This window comes from Meles meles, chromosome 9, assembly GCF_922984935.1.
Source record: "Meles meles chromosome 9, mMelMel3.1 paternal haplotype, whole genome shotgun sequence".
NCBI lineage: Eukaryota > Metazoa > Chordata > Mammalia > Carnivora > Mustelidae > Meles > Meles meles.
The window spans coordinates 21,197,113-21,221,074 of NC_060074.1; the positions used below are offsets into that span (position 1 = coordinate 21,197,113).

A 23,962-nucleotide genomic window follows, 5' to 3' on the forward strand; every position below is an offset into this window, starting at 1 on the left:
GTCAACAAATTAAAACACACACACACAAAAGTAGACAACACGAGGTAGTGGGTAGGCAATGACAGAAAAAGTAGTATTGGTTCTTCAGTTAATTAAAATTAAGTTGAAGTCAACTGTAGTATTTGCCATTGTAGACCTTAAAATTAAATTGAGAAGTCTATTTCTATTCAGTTGAGATAATGAAATTTAATTGTGTTAGCACTCACTTAAAAATTTAGGTCCACAAAATGTATATTTTTACCTGTTTTATATTTAAGGTTTAATTCTGAACTTTAATTCTGAACTAATTCATAAAAATATTCATCTACATTTGAAAAGCCAATTTCTAAAAATGTAAAGAAAAGAATAATAATCTTAAAAAAATAAAAAAAACTTTAAAAAAACTTGTATCAGTATTCAACTATTGAATGAACTTAACCTGAAACAGAATTCCAGTTTAAAAAAACAGAAACCATTTTTACATTCATATGAAAAGATACAAATACTTAAAAGTTGTATTATTCTCAAAATCCAGTAAGCATCAAAATTAATAAAATGTTGAGAAACAATCTTTCCCCCAAGAAATCTAGTCATATTAGTAAAAATATTTAAAACAAAGTTAATATCCAATTTTGCAGGAGGTATATAAAATCAAGAAATGCAAATAGAGTTCAAATAGCAAAAAAACAAACACAAAAACCTAAACAATCAGTGAACTAAAGAATTCGAAGTTATATGAATTTTGTATTACTGATTTGATCAGATGAGTGTAACCTGAGAATCTAAAAATACAGATATGAGCCTTAACAACTAAGGCATCCTACCTAATATTAAATGATCAATAGTACAAGAGGCTAAAAATATATATCTTAATATTAAACTTCTTAGATTCATTATTTTCTAAAATGCATGTCTGGTGTTCCTGAGCCTTCCAACTGATTAAACAAAAAAGAAAGATAGAATGAGAAATAAACTTTCCAAGCCTGAACCTAATTTTTTTCCAGGATACTTTACTTTAGTTTTCATCAATAAACTAGCAAAACTGACAAGAAAAGAAATGAGATGTATACTGCTTGATCCTTTGTATAAAAAAATTAATACTTTGAATCCTATTTGTGTATGTTTTTTTTTTTTTTTTTTTTTTTTTTTTTTTTTGCTTCTTTGATACAGGGTTTCTGTAGAAGCTGATATAATTTTATCCCTTTTTATTTATTTATTTTTTTCAGCGTAACAGTATTCATTCTTTTTGCACAACACCCAGTGCTCCATGCAAAACGTGCCCTCCCCATCACCCACCACCTGTTCCCCCAACCTCCCACCCCTGACCCTTCAAAACCCTCAGGTTGTTTTTCAGAGTCCATAGTCTCTTATGGTTCGCCTCCCCTCCCCAATGTCCATAGCCCGCTCCCCCTCTCCCAATCCCACCTCCCCCCAGCAACCCCCAGTTTGTTTTGTGAGATTAAGAGTCATTTATGGTTTGTCTCCCTCCCAATCCCATCTTGTGTATGTTTTACCTAAATGTCCAAAATTAGTGTTCTCTGACTAAATTCAAGGAGTAAATGCAAATCTTAAAATGTCTTGGCCAATCAGTAATTATATGCTTGGTATACAAGATTTGTTTTAAGGTTTAAAATGTGGTTTCCATCCTTACTAGGTGTTGGGTTATTAAGACTAATACATATATTAGCAAATCATATAGGACAAAATATGATTTAATGATAAACTGTACAGCAGATTAAGTACTATAGGAGATTAATGAAAGAAAATCCTAATGAAGGTCAAAAGAGTCTAGGAAGACATGATTTTCTGATTTTTATTTCTAGCTTAAAAGAGACAAACCTGCCCATTGGCTGTACTCAACAACAAAAGGTAAGTAATTTACTAAATTTACCTACTAAATTTTATTAAATTGAATTTCTTCAAAAAGCATTATTAACATAAAAATTGATAAATTTCTGGACTTCTTTCAGAGCACATGTGCTTAATAATTCTTGTGGCTTTAAGCATCAATGAATGATACGTTGATAAAGCTGCATGGCCCAATAGCAAGAACATTGGTTTTAAAACTTCCACACATGAACAACAAACCTAGCTCCATCAATTATTGAGCTTTTTGACCATGGGCAAGTTACTTAGCCATGCAAAGACTATTTCTTCTTAAATTAAATAAGGATAACAACAGTCACCTCCCATGGTTGTTGAAAGGATTAAATAATATATCATATGTGAATATCACAATACCAGTCAGAAAAAATATGTGCTCAGTATTAGCTCCCACATTCAAACACATTTCAAACATAGTGATAACAGAAAACCAAAAGGCTAGAATGCCCACTTTGTTTTACATTTTATTCTTTACCATAGAAATTGATATACTTCTACTTATTAGTAAAAATTAATGTGTTCAGCTTCTAATTCTGTAATAATTCTCACTCATCTTTCACAATTTGATAAAAATGATGGACTTTTTCCTCCCAAAATACATACACTGTATTTTGCCGCAAGTTAGGGACTCTAACAGATTCCCTAAAGCTAGATTAAAAACTGTTCTATCTGGCTATTTAAAAAAATGTAATTCAAATTAAATAAAGTTTAAAAATTAAATTCCTGCTTAGTGAAATAAGTCAATCGGAGAAAGACAACTATCATATGATCTCCCTGATATGAGGACGTGGAGATGCAACATGGGGGGTTAGGGGGATAGGAGAAGAATAAATGAAACAAGATGGGATGGGGACGGAGACAAAACATAAGTGACTCTTAAACTCACAAAACAAACTGAGGGTTACTGGGGGGAGGGGGGGCTGGGAGAGGTGGAGGGGGGTTATGGACATTGGGGAGGGTATGTGCTATGGTGAGTGCTGTGAAGTGTGTAAATCTGGTGATTCACAGACCTGTACCCCTGGGGATAAAAATACATTATATGTTTATAAAAATAAGAAATAAATAAAAAATTAAAAAAAAAATTCAATTCCTCAGTTACACTGGCCACATTTCAAGTGCTCAATAGCCACATGAGGTTATGTGGTAACACAGATACAGAACATTTTTATTATCTCAGAAAACTTCTATCAGGGCTATTCTGGAGTATTAACACAGCGTGTTACATAAAACTACTTTATCTCTTGTTTTTGTTTTTGTTTTAGTTTTGAAGTAGATTCTCAATAGAGACTATAGATATTTTCCCCACAACCGAATCCCCAAAGTCCAGCACATAATAAGTATTCAATAGTTATCTAATAGTTAACATTTTTTTGCTTTGGTTATACTAATTCATCAAAACTTGATGGTAAAGACCTGAGCTGAAAGAACTCAACAAGTATATAAATACAAGTATATATATATACTTTGTTTAAAAAAAAAAAAAAAGCAGATCAACTTATATATACTCATAACTTCTAAAGCCTAAAGCCAATATGGGCTCCCCAATGTGCAGACTAAATTTTTTGCATTTTGGTTACACATATTGGCTAAAAATCTTAAGCCTTGTCTATAGCCTATTCTATTCAAGAATGGGAAAATGCTTACTTCTAGCTAAAGAAGTATTATTACCCCATATGGTTTTTCATTATCCCTATATGGTTTTTTCCTAGCTAGAACAGTTGGATAACTTATTTTTAAATATTATGTATATATTCACACACAGTAGCTTAACAAAATATTTTTAAAATTCACCAAAGTTTTATACCTTAAAGATTATGGCATTAAAATTTTAGAAAATCTATTTCCCTTTCATGGATCATGAAATCAAGACAAAACTGCTGCTATACACAGAACAGTAAAAGGTCTAATAATAATCTTGCACTTACACGGCCACATTTTTTCTAATGGTATACTCATCCAAATCGTCATCAGAGCTGCTATCAGTTGCATCAGAATCCAGACCTTCTTCAACATGAGACAACAGCCCTGTGGCAGACAGTGCAAATCTTTGGATTTCTGCAGCTGTACACCGTGTAAAGCCATTTTTCGTATCCCTCCACAACTTATTCTCTGCAGTCAACATGTTGACTTCTGGATTAATTTCAGTGCAATTAGGTAAACTGCTATCCAAAACTGTGGTAGGTTCATGAAAGATCTTCATTTGGGGGAGTTGATGTTTCAGAGAAAATTTCATTTGTTGACCATAGTGCTTAACAACATGCTTTGCCAGAAGCATCTGCAAATGTTTCTGAGTTCTTCTAGCCTGGCTAAGTAAAATTTTCTGTTTACTTACACAATGAAGTAAACGAGCGTTCACTTCCTCCTCTTTTTCAGCAACTGAGAGACTAATAGGCACATTGGAGTGGCCAGGCCCAATCTTCTTTTGAGCGCAGTGCAATAAACTCTTTTTAATTTCAGCATCAGTAACTTTATCCAAAAGTGCACTCTTTTGGTACCATTTGCAGTTCTGCAGTTGTACTTTATCTACATTAGTGTCTTTGGTTATATTTGAATCCAAAATAATCTGTACATCTGTCATGCACTGGCTTGTGGTATCTGACAGAAGTTCCTTTTTGATGAACTCTTCAGAATGAGAATGACAGATTTTACTAAGCTGAATGTTGCTGCCATTACACAGTATGTTTTTCAGCTTATTGCAGTTGGGTTCCCCTAATTTCCTTTGTTTGTAACTCTCACTGTATTTATTTAATGCAGAATTAGAACTCATTAAAAGAACGGTCTGATAATGTTTTGAAGACTGAGAGGAGCCAAAATGTTTTAAATTCACAAAGTTAGTGTTAAGAGTAGGTTCAGGAGTTGGAAATCCCAGCATCTGAGACAAAGTGTCTCCCTTGAGCTTTTCATCTACAGTTCTTGCACTTTCCATGCATAGCATCTTGTCGGACTCCATGGTACTTGATAGAGATGAAAAGCAGATACCCTTTGTTGCTGCCTCCCTCAGAGCTGGGGTCATGGCGAATCCTGCAGATAATTACTGGAAACCTAAAATAATGTAAAAATAAATGATCAAATATCTAGAAAAAAGGTTTATGCTTACACTTTTACCAAGGGCAACATTTTCAATGTTTCTGATTAAAATGTGAATGAAACCAAACTCCTCCTTTATTTCCCAACTCCTAACAATATCTATGTTCTTTCCTAATTCATACGGAATTCAACAAAGACTAAACTATTCTTCACTCTGACTGTGGGCCCAATACCAAAAACTCCAATTAAGAGTGCACACAAACTACCTAGAACAATAAGTATTAGACAAATACTTGTGGATGTATTGCAATTATATTTCAAGATTCTTTTTTCTCCTTTTTTTTTTCTGGATAATGTTTAGTGAAAAGCAAATGAAAAAATTCCTACCTGAAATCGGGAAATTATTATATTTGAAAATGTGACTCAATCCATACCTTCAGACAAAGTAAGAACTACTTATCTCTATAAAATAAAACCTGCTCAAAACCTCCATTTCTCAAATTTCACAATCTGAATAGTATAAATATTAATTAAAATACGTTAAATAATGTAAAAAGATGTAAGTAACTGAACCACAAGCAAAAAAGTATAATTTCACAACTGTTAAAAATAATATCGCAAAAACTTGCTAAATCTTCACGCAAAAAAATTTTTCGTGAAAAATATCTGCAATATTTTTTTTCCCTTTTCACAAACAGATAAACGTAGGTTATCTTTATAAAAGCTATTACTCCTGCCTGGAAAATAGTGGGGACTATAACAAACGACTGCTAAAAATTTATCCCATAATTAAACAAACTTCATTATATTTTATCAAAAGAAAAAGCATAAAGCCATACGGTCTGATTCATTGAAAAAGCTAACCTTCGGGGCACCTGTGTGGCTCAGTGGGTTAAAGCCTCTGCCTTCAGCTGGGATCGAGCCCCACATGAGGCCCCACATGAGGCTCTCTGCTCAGCGGGGAGCCTGCTTCCCTCTCTCTCTCTGCCTGCCTCTCTGCCTGCTTGTGATCTCTGTCTGTCAAATAAATGAAATATTAAAAAAAAAAAAAAAGAAAAAAGAAAAAGCTAATCTTCTACCACTGAAAATTATGAAGCCTAAATAGTGAAAAAAATTATACCATTAATAATTATGAGTTTTGTAAGATACTCTAAAATGATACTCCATAATTTTTGTTTCAACACATGACAATTAATAGTCATTTAAACGCCCATACTCCCATTCTGTATGTCCCCAGGTGCTAACTGTAACTCTATAACCTTCATTTTTATGTGAAAACACAAAACCAAAAGGGGATTGCTTACAAAGACCAGCAAGAATGATAAAAGAGAAAAAAGGTACACAGGCTTCAATGCAGTTAGAAAAGAAAAATACACAGTATTAAAAGCAAGTTATAGAAAGAAGACTTTGGCAATATATATAATAAAAAAGAATTCATACCAGAATACATAAAGAACTCCTACAAATGAGCAAACTGGTCAGACACTTCACAGATGACATCCAAAAGATCATTAACATATACTCAATCTTATTAGTAATGAAGGAATTATAGATTAATAAAGTAAGAGACTAGTTTTTCAATCACTAAATTGAAAACAATGTTTTAGGGGCTCAGTTGGTTAAGCATTTGCCTTCAACCCAGGTCACAGAGCTGGGGGTCCTTGGACAGAGCCCTGCATTGGGCTCCCTGCTCAATGGGGAGTCTGCTTCTCCCTCTCCTTCTGCCCCTCCACCCCACTCATGCTCTGTCACTCTCTCTCAAGTGAAACTTAAAAAAAAAAATCATGTTCTAAGTCTGAAATACCACTTATGACAATGCAGTAAGATTTCTCGCATCTATTTGGACTATAAGTTGATTCAGCAATTTGACAATAATGTAGAAAATGTATTTGTCAGGGTGCCTGGGTGGCTCAGTCATTAAGCATCTGCCTTCGGCTCAGGTCATAATGTCAAGTCCTGGGATAGAGCCCCGCATTGGGCTCCCTGCTCAGCAGAAGTCCACTTCTCCCTCTCCCATCCCCTCTAATAAAATCTTTAAAAAAATAAATAAAATGTTTTTGTCATAGGTGCAGAAGATATAGCACTATTCGTAACAGCAAACTATTCTTTCAAGCAAGAGAATGGATAATAACAAAACATGACGGAATACTATCCAGCAGCTAAAAAGAATGACCTAACTCTATATATACATACAAATACGGACAAACCTCAACAAGAATATAAAGTTTTTTTTTAATGGTACAGTATGCAACCAAATAAATAAAATACAAATACAAGCTCTCTTTGCTCCACATACTGTGAGAATAAAGACCATTCTCAGCCATCAGACTGTCAACATTCCAGAAAATGTCAACATTGCTCTGAATGGACACACTGTTATTGTGAAGGGTCCCAGAGCATCAATACAGAACTCAATCTCAGGGCACCTGGGTGGCTCAACTGGTTAAGTGCCTGCCTCTGGCTCAGGTCATGATCTCCAGGTCCTGGGATCGAGCCCCACATAGGGCTCCCCACTCAGCGGAGAGTCTGCTTCTCTCTTTCCCTCTCTCTCTGTCCCTCCCCACTGCTCGTTCTAATTTTAAAAAATTTAAAAAAAAATTAAAACCTCAATCTCCTTGGAAAGATAAAGAAGAGGTTCCAAGATGACAAATAGTGGGGAAACAGAAAAGAACTGGCAACTGTTCACACTATCTACAGTCATGTACAGAACATGAGCAAGGGCATCACACTGAACTTCTATCACAAGATGAGGTCTGTGTATGCCCACTTCCCCATCAACACTGCTATTCAAAAAAATGGTTCTCCTGTCGAAACTGAAAATTTCTTGGGTGAAAAATATATCCTCAGAGTTTGGATGAGACCAAGTGTTGCTTGTTCAGTATCTCAAGTCCAGAAAGATGAGTTAATTCTTGAAGTAACACTGAACTTGTATCAAACTCAGCTGTTTTGATTCAGCAAGCCACACCAGTTAAAAACAAAGATACCAGAAAATTTTTGGATGTTTTCCATGCTTCTCAAAAAGGAACAATTTAGCAGGCTGATGAATTAGATCTAGTGGTCCAGCTACAGAAACAGCAGTATACTTGATGATTTTTCAGATTTATTTGTGGTTATTTCAAAGATTCAATAAAACCTCTATTGATTCGGAAGAAAAAATACAAACACAAGACCACACCACATATATGTATATGTGTGTTTATGTTTTTACAAGAATAAAAAATGAACCAGGGGTACCTGGGTGGCTCAGTGGGTTAAGCCTCTGCCTTCGGTTCAGGTTGTTATCTCAGGGTCCTGCAATCAAGCCCCGCATCAGGCTCTCTGCTCAGCTGGGGGCCCACTTCCCCCTGTCTCTCTGCCTGCCTCTCTGCCCACTTGTGATCTATCTCTCTCTCTGTCAAATAAAAAAAAAAAAAATGAACCAGAAAAACACCCACCAAATCTGTAATAGTAGTTGCACATCAGGTAAGTTCCATAAAACAGAACAAAGAGTGGTGGTTTAAGAGAAGCTGAGTTTCAACTACAAACTTTATTACCTGGGTGAAAAAGACTTAAATGCAAAATTAACAAATGTTAATGGTTATTAATTCTGTGTGATAAAAATATAAATGGTTGGGGGTACCTGGCTAGCTCAATCAGTAAAGCATGCAACTCTTGATCTCAAGGTTGTGAGCTCAAGCCCCATGATGAGCATAGAACTGATTTAAAAATATAGAGAGATGTTTGCCTTTTTTATACTCAAAAAACAAAGTAGAGACTTCTGTATAATTCTCTCCCCAAAATCTGTATATCTCAAAATTTTCTAACTTTATGAGAAATATTCTATTATTTTCTACTCAATAAACATCTACAATAGTATTTAGATATTTATACTGCTTCCTAAGGAAAACTGTGTTAATCACAGATGATTACCCACCATCTCTCTCCCAAAAATCTGAACAAGGCTTTAGGGACATATTCAAAGTGGATGACAGCAGGGGCAGAAGGTAAAATATCAGGAGGCAGCAGAGTTCATCTTAGCCCTGGATAAACTAAATTTAAGGGAAAACTAAAAATAAGAGGCATAAATAAATAAATAAATATTAATCAAGAACTATAATTGGTAGCCAAAAAATATGTACATTTACACTGGCTTAGGGGCATTTATGGTAGAGAACTAGAATAAAACACACACAAAAAACTCTGGTGAGATCTCTAGGGCTTATTTGGTATATGATAGGCAGTTTATAAAGTGATCTTAATAATCCCCATATCCTGGTATTCATGCCCTTGTGTAATCCTTTCCTCCTGAGTATGGACTGGATTTGCTAACTTGCTTCTAGCAAATAGAATGCAGGAAAGGTAATGGGATATCACTTCTGAGATTAGGTTACAAAGAGGCTGTGGCTTCCATCTTGTCACCCTCTCTCACTCTGGGATGCCAGCTGCCATATTGTGAGCTGGAAGACTCACATAGCAAAGAACTCCTGTCTCTGGCCAACAGTCAGCAACTACCTAAAGCCTGACAATAGTTAAGTGAGTAATGTGAGAAGCAGATCCTTCCCCAATCAAGCCTTCAGATGACAGAAGCCCCAGCCAACACACTGACTGTAGCCTTGTGTGAAGTCCTGAGCCAGAAGCACCCAGCTAAGCCATGCTTAGATTCCTGACCCACAGAAGCTGTAAAATAAAGACATTAAACTGGGGGCCCATTTGTTACATTGCAATAGATAACTAATACACTTGGATATGAAGACTTTGGGGTTCTAGTCTCTGGAAAGCCCATCCATTCGAGTTCCAGTTCTAGGATACCATGAAGTTCCTCTATATTATATTCCCAAGTGTATCCTTATAAAAATTTCAGCCTGAAAGTCTTTCTACATTACAACCAAAAGAAACTCATGAATTCTGATGTCTCCTATAAATAAGAGATTAAAGTATGTTCATATAGTCTTTATTTTATGTGATATATCATGGTGATTGATTTTCAAATATTGAATCACGCTTCTATCCCTGGAATAAATCCCATTTAATGTTTAGTTTTATCATTAAACATAGTGCATTATCCTAATTTTTAAAAATTATTGAAATCTGTGATCATTACATATAACCAAGTATACTGATTACTCTAAACTCTACCATTTCTGACTTCCTCCATATTACATACACTCACTTAACATTAACATTTCTAAAGATCTGTAAAGGCTTGGATTTTCAACTGTTTTGTTAACTACTATATGCATCCCTCATTTTATTGCACTTCACTCTATTGCACTTTGCAGATAGTGGGGTTTTTTGGTTTTTGTTTTTTTACAAATTAAATGTTTCTGGCAACCCTGCATCAAGCAAGTCTATCAGTGCTGTTTTCCCAACAGCATATGTTCACTTCATGTCTCTGTGTCACATTTTTGTAATTCTCACAATATTTCAAACTTTTTCATGATTATTATATTTGTAATAGTGGTCTTGATTAGTGATTATGACTGACCAAAAGCTCAGATGACAGTTAAAGTTTTTAGCAACAAACTATTTTTTTTTAAAGATTTTTATTTATTTATTTATTTGAAAGACAGAAATTACAAGTAGGCGGAGAGGCAGGCAGAGAGAGAGAGGAGGAAGCAGGCTCCCTGCTGAGCAGAGAGCCCGATGTGGGGCTGGATCCCAGGACCCTGGGATCATGACCTGAGCCGAAGGCAGAGGCTTAACCCACTGAGCCACCCAGGTGCCCCAACAAACTATTTTTTAATTAAGGTTATGTACAGCTGACCCTTCAACAATGCAGGGGTTGGAGATGCCAACCACCAACACAGTTGAAAATCCATGTATAACTCTAACTCCTCCAAAACTTAACTACTAGAAGCCTTACCAATTACAGGAACAGTCAAATAACACATATTTTATGTTATATGTATTATATAGTATATTATTACATTAAAGCTAAAGGAAAGAAAATGTTAAGAAAATCATATGATAAAATACATTTACAGCATTATATTTACTGGAAAAAAAAATTGGTGTATAAGTGGACCCAGACGGTTCAAAACCTATGTTGTTCAAAAGTCAAGTGTATCTTTTTTCAGACATAATGCTATTGCATACTTAAGAGACCACAGTATAGTATAAACATAACTTTTACATGCACTGGGAAGCAAAAAATTCATTTGACTTACTTTATCGCAATATTTGCTTTGTTTTGGTGGTCTAGAACTGAATACACAATAACTCCAAGGGCCATCAGCGTGAAAAAGTATCTGACATATGGCAGATGCTCAGTAAATATCTGGTGAATAAGTAAGTGTTTACCATTATGTTCAGAATAAAATCCAAGTCCCCCTCTCCATGGCCTACAAAGTTCTACATTATCAGGTCCCTGATTACTTCATACTCGACATCTCTCTTCATGGATTACTACACTCCAGCAACACGGGCCTCTGTGATATTCTTGAAACATACCAGATAGTCCATGCCTCAGGGTCTTTATACTTGGAATTCTCTCAGCCTGGAACAATTTTCCACAGATAATATGGCTGGCTCCCTCAATTCATTCATATTTCTGATCTACAATCCCCTCATCAGAATCTTGGCTTGACTAATATATGTAAAATAGCTTTAGCCACTCAATTCATGACACTCCATTCCCTTATAATGCTTATTGTTCCTGATAGCCATGATCTGATATTTTGTTACATTCTAGTGAGGAATTTATTTTAAGGGCAGACCTAGATTTTGGTCAAGGTTCCAACTGCCAGCACTTAAAACAATGCCTGGTATACGACTGCCAGCTATATGTTGATTGAATTAATAAACAAACAAGTGAGTCACAATTTTGAAATGTGTTCCAAGATTTAAGTAGTAACAAATCATAACACCTATTTCAATTATTATTTTTAAAATAAATGTTACAAGCAAAGCAATATATAAAAATAATGTGTCACCACCAAATGTGGTTTTCCGTTAGTACATACTGGCTCAGTATTTTTTTTTAAGATTTTATTTATTTATTTGACAGAGAGAGATAATGAAAGATGGAACGCAAGCACAGGGGAGCTGGAGAGGAAGACGCAGACTCCCTACTGAGCAGAGAGCCTAATGCGGGGTTGATCCCAGGACACTAGGATCATGACCTGGACTGAAGGCAGATGCTTAACAACTGAGACACCCTTTTTTATCTTTTTTTTTTTTTAAAGATTGATTTAGACAGAAAGTGAATGAGCAGGGGGAAGGGCAGGAGGAAAGAGAATCCTGAAGCTGACTTTCCACTGAGCACAGAGCCCAACAGGGGACCAGATTCCAGGACCTTGAGATCATGACCTGAGCCAAAATCAAGACTCAGCCACTCAATCCGACTGTGTCTCGATATTATTTTAAAAAACCAATCATTGGGGGTCCATGGGTGGCTCAGTAGGTTAAGCAACTGACTCTAGATTTTGGTTCAGGTCATAATCTCAGGGTTGTGAGATAGAGCACCACATCTGGTTCTGTGCTAATGGTGGAGCCTGCCTAAGATTCTTTCTCCCTCTCCCTCTGCCTTTCTTTCCCACTCCCCACTCGCACTTGCTCACTCCCTCTTAAAATAAGTAATAATTGATATTCACCATATTAAACAATTAAAAAAGAAAACGGGGACATTTGGGTGATGGAACACCCTAAATGGAGTGATAGGCTGTATTCATGGATTAAATTATTGAATGCTGTTACAATGTTAATTCTTCTTTAAAAACTGATCTAAAGATTCAACAAAATCCCAAGCAAAATCTTTGCAGCATTTTTTGCTAATATCAACAAGCTGATTCAAAAATTCACGTGGAGGGATACCTGGGTGGTTCAGCCAGCTCAGCGTCTGCTTTTGGCTCAGGTCATGATCCCAGGGTCCTGGGAGAGAGTCCTACATTGGGCTCCTTGTTCAACATGGTCTCCCTCTGCCTGCCACTCCCTCTGCTTGTGCTCACTCTCTCTCTGACAAATAAATAAATAAAATCTTAAAAAAAAAATTCATACGGAAAAGGCAAGGAACTAGAAACCAAAACATGAAAAAGAACAAAGCTGAAACTCCCTATCTATTTAGTCAAAATAAATGTGGCACTGACAAAAGAATGAACACAAAATCAACAGAAAGAATAGAGAGCTCTGAAACAAACCAGCATACATATGGTCAACTGATTTTTGACAAAGATATAATGGCAATTCAGTGTAAAAAGACTAATTTTAAACAAATGGTTCTGGAACACAATAAGACATCCATTTTCAAAACACTGAAACTTAACCCTTATCTCATAGGATATACCTTATATAAAAAGGGTCAAATCAGAATGGATCATAAACCTAAAAGTTAAATTTAAAATCACAAAACTTCTAAAACATACACAGAAAAAAATCTTTATGATACTGGGTTAGACAAAGATTTTTTTAGATAGGAAATCAAAAGCATTATTCATAAAATTGATTAACTAGACTTCCTCAAAATTAAATACTAAACATAAGAAAGTATTTAAAACATAACAATTTATGTAGAAGATATATGTTCAAGTTAGTAGAAATCAAATGTGCACACTCCTGGAAAGATAATGAGTTTACCATTCAGGTTAGCTTAAGTGATGGCTTCAACCATTATACAGTTTTAAACTGTAATTACTTTTCATCACTATTTCATCATTATGCATAACAAACAACTGGTTGGAGGCAGAATGCGTAAGGAATATTGATTTAAAGCATAAAACAATGAATTCTGCAAATTCACCTTAATAGTGACTGATGTTGATTTTGCCTCAAAAGTCCCTGAACTTGAGTTTTCAGACTATGGGCAGCAGTCAAGGGTTCAACATACTGTAGATTTTTTCCCCTTGGGAGTACATATTATAGGATATGTTGATGTGGACTGTAAAAAACTACAAATTTCTTGCAACGATTTTGGAATGATACCTATTTCTAATGTTTGTTATACAGAGTTTTAATGATGGTTGCTTTTTTCCTTTTTAAGGAAAAAAATGGCTTAAAAAATTTGAAAGGGTTACAAATACCAAATACAAAAAATGTCAACACATTAAAAAATCAGTTCCATTAGTTCTACAAAGTGCATTCCACACGATCACAATTGTTTTATAGCACTTAAAGGTGTCTCCAGTATTTCAGAAGCCAATTAAAAAAAAAATAAGACAGTAAGAATATCTAGCTACAAGTCAAGTCATCTGGTTTTCATTTGAGTATAAAAACTATCCACACCACAACATGTTATTTATAGAAAAGTGCTTGTGAATGGCAGCTGAAAACTTATTTCATTTTTTAAAAACAAAACAAAAACTTTCCAAAATTACCAAAATAAAGTTTTAAAAAAATAGAAAAATTGACTCTTGAAAAGCAGAAAATGAATGGCCAACTTTGAGTCATAAATATAGTTTTGTCTATTTTTGACAGAAGCTAGATTTTTATCCTCTGTTTAATATATATTCGGTATAAAACCGAACATTCAGCAATTCAGTTAATACATATTAACTGAGCAAATGTAACAAACACCATCTTAGTTACTAGAAAGATGACAGTGAACATGAAAGATAAAGTTTCTATTCTCAAAGAGCTTACATGCTAGCAAATGGTAGCTAGCTATACAGTAAACAGACCAAAAAAAAACAAAAACAAAAAAAAAAAAAACCACCAAGTAAAAAGGGTTCCCTGGTGTTCTTATAAAAAACTAAAGAGTGAAATAGCATGTCAACATTGGGACAGGAGTTACTTTAGATTTGTAGATGAATGAAGACCTTGGTTTTGGTGACATCTGCTCTGAGAGCTGAAATGACAGCAATAAACCAACCAAGATTTGGGGGTTAAGAACCTTCCAAGGAAAAAAGTCAACTAATAAAATGCTTTAAAGCAGGAATAATTTTGGTGTGTCTGTGGAAAAAAAATAACAAATATATCTAGAATATAATAAGCCAGAGAGACAAAGTAAGAAGAAATAAGATCAGAGAGGCAAATGGTTTGCCACGACACTTTATATAAGTCAAAGGAAAACTACTAAAGGTATTTGGATAAGGTAGTAACATGATCTAATCTACATTTATATTTTTAAAAAACTACTCTAGCTGTTCTATCAAGAAAAGGTTTCTTTAGGAGACAGAATGGAAATGTCTTCCAAGAAAACAAGCAGGGAGACCTATTAAAAAGCTGCCTGAAGTAACCTAAACAAGAGATAGTACCAGTGCCTTGGGACTGGTGAGGTAGTAATAGTAGGAATGAAAATGGATGAATCTAAGATACATTGCAAGGTAGAATTTACAAAACTTTTGACAACCAAGATTTTATGGGGCCTAAGGTAAAGGAAGCAATTACTTATGACTCTTAGATTTTGGGGCTGAGCAACTGAGCAGTCAGTGATGCTATTTTCTGAAACAGAGCGAACTTAAGGAGATAGAAAGCTGAAGGAGAAAAATAAAAAGTTCTGTTTGGGATATGTTGACTTTGAAGTATCTATTAACCATCCAAGTGGAAGCAGTCAGATAAACAAGTCTAGAGTTCAAGCAAGAATTCAGAGAGATTCATTTTTGGGAGTCACTGGTTATAAATAGTGTTTAAAGCCAAAGGGCCAAAAGAGTTTATCTAGGGAGAGAGTACAGGTAAAGAAGGGAAAGGAGTCCACAATCAAGGCCTGGGGTTCATTCACATTTGGGGAGAGATAAAGGAGGAAGAGCTACCAAAGAATAAAAGCCCTGAAAGTCCAGTCAGTGAGGAGAAGGAAATTCCAGAGTATATGGCAATTGAGATCGCAAAGTATTTAAAAAGTACATTAAGAAAACAGGGACAGCTCTATCAAATGCTACAATGAAGTCAAATAAAATAAGGATAACAAAGTGACACATGATATATTACTCTCTAAGCAATCTGTTGAAAAGCCTTGCTTTTTCTTAGTTAAAAGTATATTGAAAGAATGGCCAACCCCAGCCCCATCTAGCCATCCTGTCCTACATAAAAAGGGAAAAAAACTAAGAAGCATTTGTGCAGTTCACAGCCCAGGGGCACAGGCTTCCTAAAAGACAGGCTAAATCATCAGAATAAAGAATGCTTCCCCAAGGAGCACCTGGGTGGCTCATCTGACTCTTGATTTCAGCTCACGTCACGATCTCATGATTTTAGGATATTGAGACTGAGGCCCATGTCAACTCCGCACTCAGCCAGGAATTTGTTTGGGATTCTATCCCTCTTCTTCTCCCCCCGATTCAAGCTCTCTCTCTAAAATATACTTCTCCAACATCTTACTAAAGGCCTATTTACTGGAGTTCATTTTACCCAGGACATCATGTCATCTTTTTCAACAAGAAATTATAAGGCATACGAAAAGGTTAAAAACACAGATTGAAGAGACAGAGCAAGTATCAGAACCAGACTTAGATATGGCAGGAATGTTGGAATCATGAAACTGTAAATTTAAAAGAACTTAAACAAGTTTGATTAATTTGCTGAGGCCTCTAGTGGAAAAGTACACAACATGCAAGGATACATAACATAAACAAAGAGATGGAAATTCTAAGAATCAAACAAGGAATTAGCTAGAGATCAATAACACTGTAACAAAAATGAGAATGCCTTTGATGGACTCATTGGGAAACTGGACACGGCTGAGAAGGGAATCTCTAAGCTTGAGGACATGTCAACAGAAACTTCCAAAACTAAAAAGCAAAGAGAAAAAGACAAAACCAAACAAACAAAAAGCCAGAATAGACTATCCAAGAAGTGCGGGACAACTACAAAATGTGTTTACATTTAATGGGAATACCAGAAGCTTAAGACAAAAAAAGAATATACACATGAAGCAGAAACAACGGAGAAACCACATTCTTTAATGTCAGACATCAAACCACAGATCCAAAAAGGTCAGAGAACATGAACAAGACAAATGCCAAAAGTAAATTAAATAGCACATATCACTGGATAAATGAACCACTGTATTAAAATTGTATTACATAAATTTGTTGTACAACAAATTTATGTAATACAATTTTAATACAGTGGTTCATTTAAAACAAAAGCCACATGAAGGCAGGGTTTGAATGTTTTCACTCAGTGCTATATCCTAGAACACTGTTTGGCACATAGCAAGCAGGCCCTTAGCAAATATTTCTTCAATAAATAGCATCAAAAATAATAAAATTATACTTGACCCTTAAAAAACATGGGTTTGAATTGTGCAGGTCACTAATATATAGATTTTTTTTTCAATAAGTACAATACTGTAAACACATTTTTTTATGATTCAATCACATTCTTTTCTCTAGCTTATTTTATTGTAATAGAGTATATAATACACATACAAAATATGTGTTAATCAGCTGTATTATAGGTAAGGCTTTCAGTCAACAGTAGGCTATGAGTAGCTGAGTTTTGGGGGGAGTCAAATGTTATACGTAGATTTTCAACTGCATGAAGGGTCAAGCACACCTAACCCCCACATTGTTCAAGCGCCAACTATATTTTGAAATGTCTAGAAAGGAGGTTCATGAGATACTTTATTATGAAAGGAGTCTTAAGGTTAGGGAATGTTAGTATAAAACACTGCTGTCCAATAGAAATATGATGTGAGTTACATATTTAATCTTATATCTGCTACTAGACATATTTTAAAAGTAAAAAAGGAACATAAAATTAATTGTATTAAAATATTATTTCAATCTTTAATCAATATAAAAACATCTTGATGAGATATTTTATGCTTTTTATGTGTGCTAAGTCACAAAATCCAATGTTTTTTACATTTAACTAACTCAATTTCAACTAGCCACATTTCAAGTTTTTGATAGTCATATGTGGTTAGGACTACTGTACTGGGCAGTACAAAGTATAAAATATATAGTCCCCCCAATAAACAGGAATCAACCATTAACTAAAATATCAGTCCCCAAAGTTCTTAGCCAAACATACTGTTTAGTATTTTTAGGCACCTATAATATTTCAAAATGTTCAAAAATATGGAAAAGACAAATACTTAAAAAGCTTTCAAAGAAGCAGCTTGATCTTCTTATGAATATGTAGTTTCTAATTATTCTGGTTTCCAATTATTCAGTTTCTAATCATGTACATAATTGTGTGGTGCAAAAGTATTTGGATCTTAGCTAAATCTAAGAAATTCTTTCTTGCTACTAAAATCCTGTACTCTATTTATTCCAGGCACCATTTATTTCATATACACCTAAGATACACAGCAAAACAGGTCCCTCTTCTAAGAGTTTAGTATATAGGACTTCAAAAAACCTGTAATGGATAAAACTGAGGAAAAAAACTCTTTTTGGCCATGAATACAGAGCTGAAATATTAAACTAACAGGATCTGCAAGCTAAGAAACCAACCATATCAGTACCCTTTCAAAGAAAGGAATTAGTCAGATTATCCTAATTATCTGTCAAGAAGCAAATGTTCTTGATAATCTAAAAATCAACTATATTTCCTGAGCATTAATTTCACTTCTATGTTTTACAACGAAGTTTTCAACTTACATTCCAGTTTTAATTAATTAATGAAAAAATTCTTTAGCACATACTCAGCCCAGAAATTTTGAGAGTGGCAAAAAACAAAACCAAAAACGAATCTGTTATAAATCTTTTACAGATAATCCACCAAGTAAATAACCCTGCAGTGAACAGTCCAGATCTTAGAAGTCTCACAAAAAAATACCAACCAGAGAGAAAATTGCAGCCAGGCCAGCTGGTTTATGCCGTTAAATAATAAACATTTTAAAACTACAAAGAATCAAAACTTTTTGTCTTTCTTTTTGTCCATATTAAACTTCATTATTATATAAATCAAACTGGTTCAGTAAAAAGTCTTTATCATAAATTCTAATTTTTGGTCTACAATTTAATCCAACACATACATTCATTGTGAATTAAGAAATCAGTTGTTACATTAACATAAAGAGCTTTGCCCTGATGCGTATAAAATGTTTCCATTAGTAACATGATCTTTTTTTATGAATCATACATATTTATGAATTAAGCATTAAATGTAAAATGGGCCTGCAGACATCATGAGATAAAGAAATATTATGTCATCCCTCAAAAACTGCATGTACATACTGAGGTAATTATGATGTCAATTATCACTGAGTTGATCCCGACACGTAAATCAGGTCTTTACAATATGCAAGTCATATGTACCAAATAATTTTTGGCATACATTTAAAAAAATCAAAAGTTTGCTAAGCTAGTCTATCTTCAGAATTGAAACTGATAATCTAGATAATTTAGATAAGAACCACTCTTCCTCCTGAAAATTAACATTAAAAATTAAAGGCCAAATCTGATTTTTCCACCCCCTAAAGTACTGCTCCAGATTTTAACTATGATTTATATTCTAGCACAGGTTGGTATATTCCATACAGTCCATGGAAAATAGCCTATTCAAATCCACCATGAATATTAAATTTACTCTTTCAACTGGAATCTGGATAACCCCAATTCTCTTAAATGTAGTAACATAAACTAGGAACTACATTATCATGAAGGCAGATATATCCTTAAGTTTTAGACAATAAAAATGGCCAACAGAATTTTGAGAGAGGGGACAAGCCTGAAGTAGGGACAAATATTATTTCCACAGTTACAACTTAAATGTGTTTCAGACATCTGATCCATTAGAATAACAGTCAGAGAAAGAAAAAGAAAAAAAGACATTCTCCTAGCAAAGTATGAGAGGCTCTTTCAAACATTACTAAAATATAAGACTCAAATTGTTAATTTGTAACTCAAAGGAAAAATCTAATTAAAACAATAGAAGTAATGAGAGAAGAGTTTACACTGGTATAGTATTACTCTTCAAATATAAAGGAATTAATGGAAAGTATAAATACAAATGTGTATGTTTTCATTTTCAAAGTGTCATGTTTTCAAGATTTCTTTGTTAAATGTGGGCATTCTCAATTTACAACAGAAAACACTGCAGTAATTGGCATGACCAGGGTACAGTTGGCTCAGTACTTTGTACTCAGTAATGTTTACAGCAAGAACTTCTTCCACTTTGAAAACTATCCCTAAAAAGGAATTCTCTTTGAAGACTAAAGGAATTTAATTAAAGATAAAGCCACTTGGGTGGCCACATAATACATCAAACAGATCATACTTCAAGCAGAATTATTACTATTCAGTTATAAGTGCATGACTCACAGCAATATAAATGAACAGTTGTTTTTTTGTGTGTGTACATCTGCTTGGATCCAGAAATGTACATTTGAAGTAAACTATATTTGCTCCGATTTAATTTCATGTTGTTAAACACTGATTAATGATCTACACAAAAATTTTTTTAAAAAACTACTTCGAAAAACATGCTTGAGAATTCCTGGTCTTATAGGACTGAAACCAGATAATAAATACAAAGCTCATTACAAATATCAACAAAACCTCAATATTATAAATGAATGCATTTTCTCTCAATTCTTATGTCACATCCATACAGAAATAAAATAAAACCTAAACCTATTACTAAGTATTAAAGACTTTCATTATTGTCTTCAGATTTTCATTATAGACTGTCCACAGGCAAGTACAATATTACCATTTTTATTAACATTTGCTGGTTATTTATGCTACATACAATATGGAGCCCTATTCACTGAAATCTCTCTTAAGACAAAATTTAAAAGGAAAAACGAATAGAAATCTTGTGGAAATGATACACCTTCCTCGCCTTTTGAAACTGAATATAGAGAAAGTAATGTACGAGTGTACTGGCGATTCAGTCCTCCTTATGTAGTGTTCCCTTTTAGTCCCACAATGCAGTCAGGACTTTCAAGATAGAGGTATAAGATGATGTGCTTTAAAGTCAGTAAATAGGTTACAAATTCCCTATGACCTGTCACTCTCTTGCAACAAACCCCACTCCTTGAATTTTATAACCTGTGAAACCCAACTGGTAAACAATCCTTAACACAATTCTAAACCCGAAAAAAAAAACAGCTTTCTGCCTCCTTTACAATCTAAAACTGTACAGACTAATACAAAAGGACATGAAAGGAAAATAACTGAATAAATGAAAATAAAAATTACAGATGACATACAAAGTTTACATGGTTAAGTTAAAGGCAGTAAAAGATATTATAGGCAGTAATAGGTGGACTGTCAGGAACAAAGTAAATAAAACAAAGGAACTTTAGACAGGTTTTTAAAAAATTACACAGAAAAGGCTACACATGAAACTAGAATGATCAGAGTGAAATCTGTAAGTGAAATTCCACACAAGATAGATAAATGAAGAAAAGAAATGAAATAGTTTATCATGACAAATGGCATAAAAAACTGGATGAAACTCTTGGATAACGCAGCAGTTGAACATGAGAAGTCACTGGACCTTTTAGTAGACAACTGTGAGATCAGTGAGGCCCCTATCTGAAGGCAGAAGTACTCAAAGTAATGAATCAAACAATAAAGGTATATTGCCAACAACGTACTGGTAAACCGAGTAAGACAAAAAAGCAAGACAGCATTTCCTGATCTTCCAAAGGTCAAAAGGGTAAATATTAATAAGCCAATTGGCAAGTATTCATTGAGCACCCACTTTGTGATTTGCAACATGTCAAATATGAAATATATTCTTCTCCTTGAAGCAGCTTACAGTAAATTAAGAAAACAGATATATCACAGACATAGTGGAAAAATTTTAACACAAATTAAAGCAAGGTTTTCTCTTTCAATACTAACATAGATGATGAACAAGGACATAATGTGAGGCTGGCTCATATGCGAGCATAAATTCACACAACATTCTGAAAGTAGTTTGGTGATGTTCAAGAGCCTTAAACACACACAATCCCAGACTCTGACCTAGTAATTTCTTTTAGATTTTCACCTAGTAATTTCTTTTACAAATCTAAGGGGAAAAAATCTCAAAGATTTATGTAAAAGGCAATTCTCTGTCATGAAGTTTATATATTAGCAAAACATCAAAAACATCACAAACATCTGCCAATAGGAAAAATTTTAAATATAGTTACATGATACAATTTTAAGCACCCAAATATAATTTTTCAAAGATTAATGACATGGGAACGTTTATGAGGTAGAATTAAATGAAAATATAACACATGAACCCTGTTATAGGAAAAATTCACAAATACACATAAATATTTAGAAATGCAAACTGTATTATTTGCACTCATCTTTATTCCAAATTATTTTTAGAAGATTATTTAGGAAAATAAGCAATTGTTATTTGAAAGGCACATATGATATACACGCAAAAGATAAATGTAAAAAGTAAATGTGATAGAATTGGGCTGGATTAAGAAAAATTTCATCTAAAAACAGTCTAGAAGGGCTGGGGAAGAGAAGTAATGATTATCTAGATTAAAACTACAAATAAAATGATGGCAACCTTGACAATGATCTGAGAGAGAATCAAAGATAATAGTCACTAAAATAGATTTTGAAGATATTCAAATATATCCTATTTCATGATTCACTCAGTTTATACTCTTCCAGTATGCTGGATTATTTTTAAAAAATTAACTTTTACTATAAACCCTGTCACTTAGCAATATCTGTATTTTTGCAGTGTTGGTATAAATTGTAAATTACTTTTACTGACACAAGGTATTTAGTTCTCATAACAATCTCTTAAAGCAGGGACAGTATTATGAAACTATTTACAAGACGAAACAAACATTGAGAAAAGAGGGGTTGTGACTTGCCCAAGGAAACGGCCAGTTGAGAACTGGAAACAGTAGAAGCCACTCAAAGCTAAACCTCTTTTTCAAGCACTCCACATTCCAGAACACCAGGTTTTTCTCCAAGAGTGAATTATTTTTAAAGCCACTTTCTCCTAGTCAAAAACACTGTCAGTTTTGTCTGCAGTATTGGTGAGCATATCACAAAGGTTTAGTTGGTAACAAAACTGCCCCATCCTGTATTTTAAAAACATCCCTCCAGAATCAAACTCAGCGCGAAGTTAAGCCAACTGAGTAAGACGAAAGAAGTTACGGTTTTAAATCTCACCAGCTGACTAAAGTTTGGGGAATCAAAAAGGAATGTGCTTCCCTCAGTTTAAAAAAAAAAAAAAAAAAAAAGAAAGGAAAAAAATCAATCTCCAACACCCCCAGCCCCCAGCGCCGCGGCTCACAGCTGATCCGAGGTAAAGGGTGGAGTGGATTTGCGCAGCAGAGCCTGCAGGGAACCAACCAAAAACTAATCCTTTCAAAGTGAAAGACAAGAAGGTCCATCCCAGTGTCTCCCTTCTTGGATGTAAAGCTAATCTCTTCCTTTCTTTAATGACCAGAAAGCAGTCTTCTATTTCTTGCTACTAATCACCACATATCCTCAAATTTTCCTGCAGCGTCGGTCCCTTCAGAACACCAAGAAGAGACACAAACTTGGAAACACCATTCCTTATTCTCTAGACTCCTCTCCATCCCCATCTAATTCTGAAGACCTAAACAACGTTGCCTGAAATAAAGTATAAAATAAAGAAAACAAGGGTCGCATCCAACACAGTCGCCTCCGCTTCAGAGCTTCCCCAAAACAGCAGACACCACACCCGCAGCCGGGGAGGGGCGGCCGCTAAAGTAAGGGGCGGGCCCAGCAGACCACGTGTTTTGCCGTCTGCGCACGCGCCAGCCAAAACAAAAGGGAGGCCTGCCAAGCCCCTCCCCTGACTCCACGTGACCACGCCTAGGTCCGCCCCCACCCCTCCCTCCACTCCTCCTCTCCCCTCCCCTCAGCTTCTGCCAAGGCTGTTAGGTTTAGCCGTTTAAATTTGGCTGCCGTCCGACCCCTGCCCTGGAGCGCGATCCGGCGCCGGGACCCAGAGTCCAACAGCCCATAGGATTCGGGGGGCGAAGGGGCTGCCGTTCGGCTGCCTGGCCCGCAAGTCCACCCGGCGGTCTTTTCCGCTCTCCCCTCCCCGCCCGCCGCCGTCCCCGGCAGAGGAGACCCACCCCCCTCAGCCCGCCGCTGAGACGCCGGCCACTCGCCTGCTGGGGCGCCCTGGCTCCCCTCCGCCGCCGCACCTTCGGTCCGGCCGTGGTGGGGGCTGCTGAAGTGATCTCTAGCTGCCCGCCCGCCTCCCCCCACCCGGGGCGCCGCTGACTCGTTTCCAGAGCGCGCCCCGCTCCCGCCCCGGCCGC

At 35.4% G+C, this 23,962-nt stretch overlaps 1 protein-coding gene and 1 pseudogene across 8 annotated transcripts in view; one reads left to right on the plus strand and one right to left on the minus strand.

Moving 5' to 3' along the window:
* The window catches only part of KANSL1L (KAT8 regulatory NSL complex subunit 1 like), a 142,957-nt gene extending 118,995 nt beyond the window's left edge, over positions 1–23,962 (minus strand). For 5 of the 8 annotated variants that reach the window (XM_046019237.1, XM_046019236.1, XM_046019238.1 and 2 more), the window contains exons 1-2: positions 23,810–23,962; positions 3,789–4,905 (exon numbers count right to left, since the gene is read on the minus strand). In XM_046019237.1, the coding sequence (XP_045875193.1) occupies positions 3,789–4,876 (1,088 nt within the window). In that variant the 5' untranslated portion in view covers positions 4,877–4,905; positions 23,810–23,962. Of the gene's footprint in view, positions 1–3,788; positions 4,906–11,036; positions 11,159–12,681; positions 12,701–23,809 lie in introns of those variants that run through there. The other 3 variants (XM_046019234.1, XM_046019235.1, XM_046019233.1) reach the window with 3 other exon arrangements.
* Positions 4,875–7,977, plus strand: LOC123950385 (annotated as a pseudogene).